General features: G+C 37.9%; 1 protein-coding gene across 5 annotated transcripts in view; it reads right to left on the reverse strand.

The window, feature by feature from the left end:
* Positions 1–12,741, reverse strand: part of LOC126977825 (high affinity cAMP-specific and IBMX-insensitive 3',5'-cyclic phosphodiesterase 8) — a 276,616-nt gene that overhangs the window by 17,188 nt on the left and 246,687 nt on the right. For all 5 annotated transcript variants that reach the window (XM_050826444.1, XM_050826443.1, XM_050826446.1 and 2 more), the window contains 2 exons: positions 5,676–5,733; positions 123–290 (listed from right to left, as the gene is read on the reverse strand). In XM_050826444.1, coding sequence (XP_050682401.1) covers positions 123–290; positions 5,676–5,733 — 226 coding nt within the window. The remainder of the gene's footprint in view (positions 1–122; positions 291–5,675; positions 5,734–12,741) is intronic.

The raw sequence follows: 12,741 nt of genomic DNA on the forward strand, positions 1-12,741 counted from the left end.
TACAGTATAAGCAAAGTGATACAACAAAATACTCAAACGTCAAATAAGTTAAATACATTGTATAGCACCTAGGGCTTCACAGAATTTAAATAAATATAAGTATTATTATAGTTTTCACTCACAAGAACTCTCTGTTGGTCGTCAGTGACGGCAACAAGATCCCGGCAGCGGTCTGTAGCTACGGCTAGGGCTGTCACCGCGGCTATGGAGGCGCGCGCGGACGCTGCGGCAGCCCTGGCTTGCAGGACCTCCGCACACCACGCCGTCGACCCTAGCGTCTCTACCATAATCTATAACACATGAATAAATTAAATTATTTATATTTTTTTATGGAATAACTCTTGCAATCTCACAATCTCTTGCAACACCAGAGGAATCACAGGAGCGTTACTGGTATAAAAGTATATATAAAGTATTTTCTTTGATTAACGCGAGTGTTACACATTTAAATAAAACACTTTTAAATGATTAAAAGGCGTGTAATTGTAACTGTGTTTTTACATTAGATTTTAGCGTAAAAGTTATATTTTTTAAATTTATATAAAGTATACAAAATATATGATACGACGGGACGATACGACATGGGTACCTTCAAAAAAAGCGCGTACACCTTCCTTAAAGGCCGGCAATCTTCGCGAAAATGCTGAAAAAATCCACCCTAGCGTAACTCTCTAAGAAAAGAGCGATTCACTCGATTGTATGTAACGTGCAACCATTGATAGATTGACAGATGACGGCTATAATCTTGTAAAAAACGGAGATAGCCGAAATGCACTGCGTTTTAAGCAACTGTTCGCTTTTAAACTTAGCCGGATTATACTTCGTCGCCAATCGTGATACTGCAACCACTACTATTTCAAACTTATGTCAAATGACTGCACGTTTCGTACTAAACTAAATTTAAATTTTTTGTTAGGCAGTCTCGCCTCTTATTACGTATCCTCTCTGTACTAAGAAGATAAAATCAAAATCTGTTACAGTTACCATAGATTAACTCTTGCAATCTCACAATCTCTTGCAACACCAGAGGAATCACAGGAGCGTTACTGGTATAAAAGTGTTATATATATAAAGTATACTTTATATCTATATATATAAAGTATTTTCTTTGATTAACGCGAGTGTCACACATTTAAATAAAACACTTTTAAATAATTAAAAGGCGTGTAATTGTAACTGTGTTATTACATTAGATTTTAGCGTAAAAGTTATATTTTTTAAATTTATATAAAGTATACAAAATATATGATACGACGGGACGATACGACATGTGTACCTTCAAAAAAAGCGCGTACACCTTCCTTTCCGGCAACGCTCTTGTGATTCCTCTGGTGTTGCAAGAGAATGTGGGCGGCGGTGATCACTTAACACCAGGTGACCCGTACGCTCTATCGAAAATCGTTATGGTTTGACAGTTTGACTCCGCAATAGATTCAAATATTAACTTTTATATTTTAGTTACGTATATAATTTCTAAGGTTAAAAAAAAACAGGATAGGGCAACTAATTTACGATTTAATCACGTTTTATAAGAATGAAGTCAACTTCTCTACTTTTTTTTATAAAAACAGCGCACACAAAAGATTGCTTCATAAAACTTTTTTCGTTATCATGAATCCCGCACAATCCCTCTCCTTTAAGATCAAACCTCTTATGGAGCGTCTGGGAAAAATTTATGGGAGTGTTTTTTTAATTTTTTGGACAAAGATGTCAGAGTTATACAGAGTATTTTAAATATTTTTAACTTCTTATACTGCAACCCTATTACTACCGATAAGGTGATAGAAATTGAAATATATTTGTTTATATATTTATTTATAACATATTGCAAACAAAACTTGGTAAACGTCATGAAGCTAAATCAATTCGTAATAGAGCTTTTTTTTTTCTTTATAATAATAAGGGACGAGACGAGCAGGACAATCAGCTTATCGTTATTGATACGCCCTACCCATTACTATGCAGTGCCGCTCAGAATTCTTGAAAAACCCAAAAATTCTGAGCAACACCACAATTGCGCTCGTTACCTTGAGACATAAGATGTTAAGTCTCATTTGCCCAGTAATTTCACTAGTTTCGGCGCCCTTCAGACCGATTTGAATTTGAATTTGAAAAAATTACTACTTCACGGCAGAAATAGGCACCGTTTTGGTACCCATAATCTAGCCGGCTTCCTGTGCAAAGGAGCCTCCCACTGGTAACTTTGAAATGGTCCCAGCCTACCTTTTAAATCATATAACAACTAAGCCTACTTACTACAATACTATACAATTTTAGATAACCTGCGCAAAACCAGACAAGAACCATGCATCATTATCCTCTATATAATCTACTATACTGTAGTAAGCCTTTTTTGTGAAAGAAGTTTTAATATATCCCTTGAATTTGTGTTCAGTGAGTCCTAGCTTTGTCGCGACAGCTGCTGTAGCCTGGACAAACTGTTTGTCAGTCGTTGTAGATATATTGTCAAATCCGTGATATTACAATTTCACTAGTGATATTATAATTATTAACCAGTAGACTGTCAATCGACTTTATTTCTTACAATACAACGGCCTGGTTTTAGTGACATTGTAATGTAATATCGCTATAGTGTACACGTGATATCTACCGTTTAATTATAATATTACTAGTGAAATTGTAATATCACATATATAAAAGTTTTGGATTTATTTTCGTTCTACTACGCTAATATAGTATATACGCCAATATAGTGTACATTTTCAATTCACACATATTTATTTTAATTTTACTGAGACGTTCATTGAATGCTCGAGAGGACATGATAGGCTTCGTTAATCTTTGTAAATGCGTAATATTTAAATCCGTAAGATACTACAAGATAAATTTATTTAACAATGTTGAGAACTTAGATAGTTTAAACATCTAGACAGAGCACCATCCATTCTTTCTCAGCTCCCTCCCTTAATAACCATTTATTAACCAAGCAAGCTAAAAGCTTAGACTAGAAGGTAACTTATATATTTTATTATGTTAATTAGTAATTGCAGAGTTACTTGCCGACTATTCACAGAATAGCGTAATAGCTTAGCATAGTTTTGTGTTAGAGTTTCTTGCGTCGCTTCTTATCTCTCAGAGTGCCATTTGTTTCCGAAGCGGTGGTAGTGTATAATATATTAGAAATGACATTAAAAAGAATTCTAAAGGAATCAATTTTGAGAAAACAAATGCCTTTTAAGCCTTTCATAATTGCTTTCTGAATAGCTGGCAGAAGAATAAAAGTATAACAAGACAAAAGTGCTTGTAATAAACCTGTGTGAATACCAATTACAGTAATATTTTGAGGTCGATAAAATTCCCTATTCTTTTTTAAATTACTCCTGTATTACGTGAGTGAAAATATATTTAACCAAAGTATATTATTGATATTTTGGTACGCTGTTGTGGTATGGGTTACAATAGCATATAGGATATCATCCCTACCATCTGGATATCTGGCGGTCCTCCACAGTGCGGTTTTCAAGGAGCTTTCTCCCACGTACTACAAAGCTGTGGAATGAACTTCCTTGTGCGGTGTTTCCGGTTACGATACGACATGGGTACCTTCAAAAAAAGCGCGTAAATCTTCCTGAAGAGCCGGCAACACTCCTGTGATTCCTCTGGTGTTGTAAGAGAATGTGGGCGGCGGTAATCATTTAACACCAGATGACCTCATCATATAACACCCGTACGCTCGTTTGTCCTCCTTTTCCATAAAAAATGCATAAATGACTTTCTTAATGATACCACAGATTGGGAATGGAGCGACCGCCCTCAGGCTAATAAATAATAAGTTTGTTTGCATGATATTACATTATAACCGTTTTTTTATGAAAAAAATAGCCCGCTGAGTTGCGCTCGTTCTTGTCAGGTCTGAGGCATACTTTTTCGAATGGGTTGGAATTTTTGAATGGGTGGGAATTTTTGACTTTCAATAAATGATATTATATCCTATTTTGAATAAAAATATTTGAATTTGAGTTTGAATGATCATTTTTAAACTCATTATACTTATTGATGCTAAAACAAAATTAAACTAAATTAAAACTCAGTGTTTGTTGAGGCGGCATGTTTGGTCATGCGAAGTGACGATAACTTAATTTGGGCGCTCGTAAAGTTTGAGAACCTTCGTCAAAGGGACGTCAGAGTCATCGTACAAATTGCCTTCAACAAAGTTACTACTTACTATAGAAATAGTCGGTATAAATTCTATGATTTTTTCGTTTTTCAGGTAAAGGAACTACTGCTCTACGTCTAAAGTCTAATCTTTGTCGTGTAAAAAGACTATGGAATATAAGTGAATTTATGGAAAAAGTAATCCATATAATTTATACCACTATGGCCACGGTCTAGAGGCTAATATATGTAGTTTATGTTCATCAATGATATTTGATATTGTAATAAAGTTTTAATAAAATGTTCATAAGAACGGTCCAAACTGTTTAAAGCTTTTTTTTATGAAAATAAGGTACGAGACGAACAGAACGTTGAGTTGATGGTAATTGATACGCACTGCTCTTTACAGTGAGGTACCGCTCAGGGTTATGTTCATCAATCATATTCGATATTGAAATAAAGTTTTAATAAAAAATTTCATAAAAACGATTACAGCTTTTTCAAAAAATTTTTAAATTTTCAAAATTTAAGACGTGTATACAGAACAGCGTCTGTCGGGTCCACTAGTTTTATTAAAGCTGATATTTTTATATACGACTTTGTATACGATATGAGTGGAGTGACCATGTGTTTCAATTTATTAAGTGATTCTTTTTGTAAACAAAATGCTTAGTTAAATAGTTATATTTAAGACTATCTAGTTTGAGGACTTCTCTCAATTAGTCATAGATAAATATTCCATCATCAGAATTAACATTAAAATGTGACCAATCTGGGATTATATCATTTCAAACAAAAAAATAATAATTCAAATCTGAAGTAACAGTAATTTAAAAAACATGCGTTCATATTGTAAAACTCATGGCTTTTTTTTGTAGGCGGCCTATTTATCGTTCATTATATGGTAGGTATATTTCAATAGGTATTTTATGAAAAAAAGTATTAGGTGATGGAACCGTGCTGTACAGCTAATCAAAAGTATAGCCAGATACAGACATACATCGTTGCTACGTAGCTACGAAGCATGCGTAGCAAACGCATAGCTCAAACTTGTAGGTATCTATTGTATATCAGCTGGACACATTACTTCAAAACGAAACCGAGCTTCAGCGCGTTTACATGTTCAGAAAAATTATGCTTCCTATCAAGAAGCACAAGATGGCCATGAGGATATATATAAGCTGCTAGGAAAGTTGGAAGAAAAGAGAAGCGCTGGTCGAAGATGAAAATCCTGGCTACGATACATATGGGAGGGGACGAACAGCTGTGCCAACCTTCATGATTGAAGAGGCATTTAATGAAACAAAAGAACAAAAAGTACCTTAAAAACGCATTAACTTTTCTTAACCGTTAGTAACGTTGAAAATTTTCTTCTAATGCTACAATATTATCAATGTAGGTCAAAACTCGATGGCTATAATTTTAAATCATATTTTTTCTCAAACAAAATCAAATCTATTCTCATGTCATAGGATAACAGGTAGAATATGTAATTAATACAATACTATTAACCAACAAATGTCTACGCTTAGATGTTAATATTAACTGAAATAACATACCCTGTTGAAGCCAGCTTCCAGGTAAGGCAAAACCGCAAAGTCATCTTTCAGGTACGCGCTGTAACAAACAGAATAATATTTTTAAAGGACACTGTCTATTACACGATTTTGCAGCATGACACTAGTAGGAAAATATCAGACCACTAGAATCATTAGAACGTTGCATAACCGTCCAATACTATCTTATATCAAAAAATATTGTCGTATGACAAGTTTACGCTGATGATAGTTTTAGGTGCTACCGCCACGAGCGGATTCATATTGACGAGTCTGCTCTTCTATCCGTAAAATGCACGAGACAACGATTATCAAATTCAAATATATCACTTATTAAAAGGCAAAAACTACCACCAATTCGAAATAGTATACCTCAGACCTGAGAAGAACGGGCGCAAGAAACTCAGCAGGCTTTTTTTTATAAAGATATGGTTACACTGTATTGAACAATGAAGTTTTTTATTTAAAAGCCTGAGGGCGCTCGCTCCATTCTCAATATCTTGTCAGCGTTTCGACGTGACTCGCTATAGAATCTCCGCTTCCGTCACGATGACTCGTACAATTATTTTGTTGAAAAAATTTCGTTTGACAGCATACCCACCGCGCTCCGCAGCGGGAGTGCCAAGTTGCGCGGCAGTCTTGCTGCGAGGATACCATATGTTGCAACTGGCTTGTGAAACATTGACGCTAAGATAATTTATACATCTATCAAAGTCTCTTTCTGTTAATGTTTAAAGGCAACCTATAAAAACAGGCCAGGAATATTAGTTTAGTGTGAGTGATAAGCTACGTCTTACACTCGCGAATTGTATGACACTTTGTGTTAGTGTGCGTGAATTGCTCAAAATAGAGTTAAGTTCTAAAGCCAATCTTTTTCGACGTTTTCACAGCTGTCATAGTCTAACTAGACATATACATTATCTAAGCATTGACGTTTTATTGCTCGCATTCAGCCATCGGTTATATTTGGTGTTATCTTGCTGTGTATACCACTGTACAGCACTGTGTATACCAGTGGGAGGCTCCTTTGCACAGGATGCCGGCTAGATTATGGGTACCGCAACGGCGTTTATTTCTGCCGTGAACCAGTAATGTGTAAGCATTACTGTATTTCGGTCTGAAGGGCGCCGTAGCTAGTGAAAATACTGGGGAAATGAGACTTGACATCTTATTTCTCAAGGTGACGAGCGTATTTGTAGTGCCGCTCAGAATTTTGTGGTTTTTCAATAATTCTGAGCGGCACTGCATTGTAATGGGCAGGGCGTATCAATTACCATCAGCTGAACGTCCTCCTCACCTCATCCCTTATTTTCATAAAAAAAAACGCACTACGCGAGTTTATAGGTCATACGCGGCACGATAGTATTATCGCTCGCTCGTGGCTTCTCCACGCGCACATGTAAGGTTCGTGTCGTGTGGTATGCAGACTCCTTAATGTGTAATTACGTTCTCACTTAGTTCAAATGTTACATTACTGAAGCTACATTAGTAAAACGTTTTTGTCACTAATTTTATGACTTATAACATCACGCTTTACGCTGTACAATAGTTATATATGCAACTGTTGTGTAATAAGGGGTATTAAACACGAATGTGGGTGGCCGAGGCGAAGCCGAGTGTGATAATAGTATCACATGAGTGTTTTAATACTTAATTATCAACAGTTGCATACAACAATTTATCTACACCCAAAATATGAATCCTCTATAAAAGATTCTGAAACAGTTAGCTAACATTAAAAAAGCCAGTCCTGGTAACCATAATATCATCCAAAGGAGTGTTATTATGAAAACGGATGATATAATGTTGTACTTATTTTTATTACAACACTCGTTTGGATGATGTAATGGATATTAGGAAATTGGGTGTTTTAATGTTCGCAATAATCTTACTGTTTTAGAATCTTTAATAGACTAAAAATTTGAGAATTAATTTACAACAATTAGAAATATTTTTTGTGATTATTATTATACACTAATTATATCGTTAGCAACAGGAATAAACATAATGGTTAAGCCGAGTTAATAAGTCTTGTGTTCGGCGATCACAACATGAAACATTCCAGAAAATGTTTGTACAGTACAAATGCGTTACGAAATTCAAAAGACATGTTACAAAAGAAGAGAGAAATGGAAAAAGAGCATATACATAAATAGAAGCCTTCAGGTTAATTCAATGGCTTTCTTAATGATACCAAAGATTGGGAATAGAGTGGCTCAGGCTATTTAAATAATTAACTTTATTTTAAAGAATTTTTATAAGAAACAAGAAGAAGCCCGCTGAGTCTCTTCTTACAAAATAACATCTTATATTACGAGAGTTGCTCTCACAACTAAGTAATTAACTATTAATTAAGTTATTATCATGAAGCAGAGAAAATGATCCAATCAAAATTATATTAACTTTATTTATTTTTAACTATTTGATTTATCTGTAACTCATAGGACATTGTAAGATTAATATTATAAGATAGGTATACTTTAATTATTGCATAATTTTACATTAAATTTAAATGAAACCAAAAAGCAGACGAAAATCACCTTTTTATTTTAAGAAAATCATTGTACAAGTAGAACAAAGAAGTAGTAGACATCAAGAAGCAACGAATGTTATTATAATTAATAAAAAATACAGAAAGTTTCATTTAAATCGTTTCCATTAAGTTAAATTAAATAATTCACCGAAAACTATGCGAGCAAAGTATCGTTTGCGCGTTAATATTAAAATTTAGTTATTTTTACACCTTTTCTTCGGAATCCAGTAAAAAGTATAATACTTTATATGACAACTGATGTAAATACTACGCGAAATATTGCTATAGTCAATGTATATGTTTATGGACCAACATAATATTAATCAAGCAATATGGCTACGAGACAAACAAACGAAACAATATTAGGTGTACTACGTGATCTTGTTACCAGAGACCACAATCTGCACTAATCTCGATTTAACGAGGGCCTGTACTAACAGACATCACATATTCCATTACCACTTAATTACTTAACTAATTTAGTTCCCAATCTGTTTGTGCAATGAACAATGTAATATTGTATTACAAGATTCTACTCTATTGTTATGTATTGTGTGATGCCAATGATGACTGACATACGAATTCAAATATTTTTACTATTCAAAATAGGATTCAAAATCACTTATTGAACGTAAAAAACGTACACCCATTCAAAATGGGATCACTTGGCGTTGCGTAGAGACGTCGCTTCATTGTGTGTCTTCTACCGCATATATCACGGGGAGTGTTCCGAAGAGCTATTCAACCTGATTCCTGCCGCCGATTTTCACCTTCGCACGACACGCCACAAGTTACGATATCATCCCCACCATCTGGATGTGTGGCGGTCCTCCACAGTGCGGTTTTCAAGGAGCTTTCTTCCTCGTACCACGAAGCTGTGGAATGAGCTTCCTTGTGCGGTATTTCCGGGACGATACGACATGGGTACCTTCAAGAAAAGCGCGTACACCTTCCTTAAAGGCCGGCAACGCTCTTGTGATTCCTCTGGTGTTGCAGGAGAGTGTGGGCGGCGTTGAACACTTAACACCAGGTGACCCGTACGCTCGTTTGTCCTCCTATTCCATAAAAAAAAAAGAAAAAAAATAGACTGCCTCAGACCTGAGAAGATCAGGCGCAAGAAACTCAGGGGGATTTTTTTTATAAAAATATGAATTACAATGTAATATCGTACAATAAACATTTATAATTTAGGAGACCGAGGGTGTTCCCTTCATTTAAAGTCTGTGGTGTCATTAGGAAAATCATTTATGCTATAGTAACCTTTCCCACACAAATGTTTTTTAACAATTACTTTAAATTTCGTAACACATTTGTTTTGTACAATTTCTCGGATCATATTGTAGAAGCATACACATCGCCCAATAAAAGACTTACTAACTCGATTTAACCGAGTAGTAGGCATAAAAAGTTAATGTTAGTTCCTCGTGCTAACATTATGATTGTCACAGTTTCTAGCAAATTCCTCAATGTGCTTATGAACATATAAGAACATTGTCAAGAATTTGATTTAATCTAAAGGGCGCCGTAGCTAGTGGAATTACTGGGCAAATGAGACTTAACATCTTATGTGTCAAGGTGATGAGCGCAATTGTAGTGCCGCTCAGAATTTTTGGGTTTTTCAAGAATCCTGAGCATTGTAATGGGCAGAGCGTATCAATTATTATAAGCTGAACGTCCTATTCGTCTCGTCCCTTATTTTCATTAAAAAAATGGCATTATCTCCTGATAAGTGAGTCTGGCAGGCTGATGCTGTCCGCAATATACAGACACTGGATTTATATTGCCACATATAATTGCCACATATTTTTTTTATTAACTAGAAAATTATGGGCAAAACTGATTACAGATAGGTGATAAATAAAAGAGTAACACTAGTTATAATTTAACAAAGTAGAGTAACCAACGAATTTACAATTACTTAACTAAGGCTATTTAGAATATAAACAAAACCAAATATCGTTACATGTGTGAGAAGTTGTGTTTTGTGTGTGCGTGCGTGAGAGTTAGAGAGAGAGAGAGAGAGAGAGAGAGAGAGGGAGAGAGAGATAGAGACGGACAGAGAGAGAGAGAATATTTAAATTAAAAACAAATTAAAGTTTATACTACCGATGTATATATATATTATCACGTAGTATTCTGTTTATAAATGAAGGCGTGTTTACAGTGTATAAAACTGAGTCTCACTTTCCGCTTTCTATCTGTATATCCGCTATTAAGTACTACTAAACCTTGCAACGGTCTTGATGTGGTCTTTTCACGAATGGCTTATATATATTATAATGTACGGTATAATCACGGACTAGTAAAAAAATAAGGACTCCGTGTCACCTTATATAACAGTGTAGCACCAAAACAAGCCGATTAACGTATAGCACAATTACACTACTACAGGCCGATAGGCGGCCATTATGAGAATTGTTATCGTCTGTGACAGATCAGTTTGCGTCTTAATAAAATATTTTTAAAATGCCGTCGTGCGTTGTGATAAAGTGTTAAAACCATACTATATAAGTATTTGTGGCCATATATGATTATTTAAGGGAGTGGCCATTCCCCCCCCATCCTTCCCCCCCCCAACAAAATATGAGAGCGGTATTAAAAAAAAAATTACCCCAGGAGGGTACCGGCTCTTGTAGAGCCGGAGAATCCCTCCCCGAGCATTCGCGCTCGGGCTGCCCCTCGTATTCTGGGGAGGGCACAGTACCGCGTATGTCACAGGACAAACAGGGCAGCAACACCAACCAGCGTGGAGCGGGGTGCCGTGGGGCACACGCTTAATGTGGACTTTTATAACATCCGGGGAATTCACTCCAACTTAAACGCCGTCCACCACCACCTTGAGACGGCGCAGCCGGCCTTGTGTTTCCTTACGGAGACGCAGATATCTCGACCTAGCGATACGTCATATTTAACGTACCCCGGGTACAAAATTGAGCATAATTTCATGCCTCATGCCGGGGTATGTGTGTACGTTAGGGAGGATATCTGCTGTCGCCGTCTCGGCAATTTTGAGGGTAGGGGCCTGTCTACTCTCTGGCTCCGCGTAGATTTAGAGGACCGCGTCCGCATCTATGCGTGTGTCTACAGGTCCCATAGTGGTAACGCAGTAACGGATCACCTCATGGGCTGCGTTCAAGCGGCATTTGATGACGTGCTTGCTCAGATCCCCTCCGCTGAAATCGTAGTCTTGGGTGATTTCAACGGGCACAATGCCGAATGGCTTGGATCACGTACCACAGACTACGCAGGGCGATCTGTGCATAATTTTGCATTGGCGTATGGTCTGTCCCAATTGGTTGAGTCGCCGACGCGGCTCCCGGATGTGGATAGCCACATGCCGTCCTTATTAGATCTTCTGCTGACTACACATCCCGATGGTTACCAGGTCTCTGTCGACGCCCCTCTCGGAACGTCCGACCATTGCCTGGTCAGGAGTGTAGTGCCTATCCGACGCCAACGTCGCAGACCACTAGCGACCCGCCGCGTTTGGCATTACAAGTCAGCAGATTGGGATAGGATGCGTTCCTTTTTTGCATCCTACCCTTGGGGCAGGGTTTGTTTCCCTTCGGATGATCCTAGTGCCTGCGCCGTTGCAGTAGCCGATGTGATACTGCAGGGCATGGATATTTTTATACCAAGCTCTGTAGTACCGATCAGTGGCAGATCACAGCCCTGGTTCGATGCGTCAGTTAAAGCAGCATCTGAGTGCAAAAAACAGGCGTATCGAACTTGGGTTGCGGCGCTGGGCTCAAAGGATCCGAACTGCAAAGTTCTGAAGAGGTAATATAACCGTGTCTCCAGATTTTTTAAGCGGCAAATCGCCCGTGCGAAATCGAAGCACGTCGTCAAAATTGGCGAGCAGCTTTCCAGTTACCCGACCGGAACACGCAAGTTCTGGTCGTTGTCGAAAGCTGCTCTTGGTAACTTCAACTAGCCGTCCATGCCGCCGTTGCACATGAGGAATGACACCCTGGCCCATACGGCAAAGGAGAAAGCCGATGTCCTGTGCACTCTTTTTGCCTCCAACTCGACTCTTGACGACAACGGAAAAACACCGCCGACCATCCCGCGGTGTCAGAGCTCCATGCCTGAAGTACAGTTCCGACAGAAAACTGTTAGGCGAGCTCTGTTTTCGTTGGACGTCAGGAAGTCGAGCGGGCCGGATGGCATTTCTCCAGTCGTGCTTAGAACGTGTGCCCCTCAGTTGACGCCGGTGCTAACGCGTTTATTCCGGCACTCTTATTCAAAAGGCGTAGTCCCTGATTCATGGAAGTCAGCCCTTGTCCATCCGATCCCAAAAAAAGGAGACAGTTCGGATCCGGCAAACTACAGGCCTATTGCTATTACCTCCCTACTCTCCAAAATCATGGAGAGCATAATTAACCGCCAGCTCTTGGTATACCTTGAGGGTCACCAGTTGATCAACGACCGGCAGTACGGCTTTCGCCATGGTCGGTCGACTGGCGATCTTCTTGTATACCTAACACATAGATGGGCGGCGGCTATTGAAAGCAAGGGGGAAGGCCTGGCAGTTGG

The sequence above is a fragment of the Leptidea sinapis genome, chromosome 46, assembly GCF_905404315.1.
Source record: "Leptidea sinapis chromosome 46, ilLepSina1.1, whole genome shotgun sequence".
NCBI lineage: Eukaryota > Metazoa > Arthropoda > Insecta > Lepidoptera > Pieridae > Leptidea > Leptidea sinapis.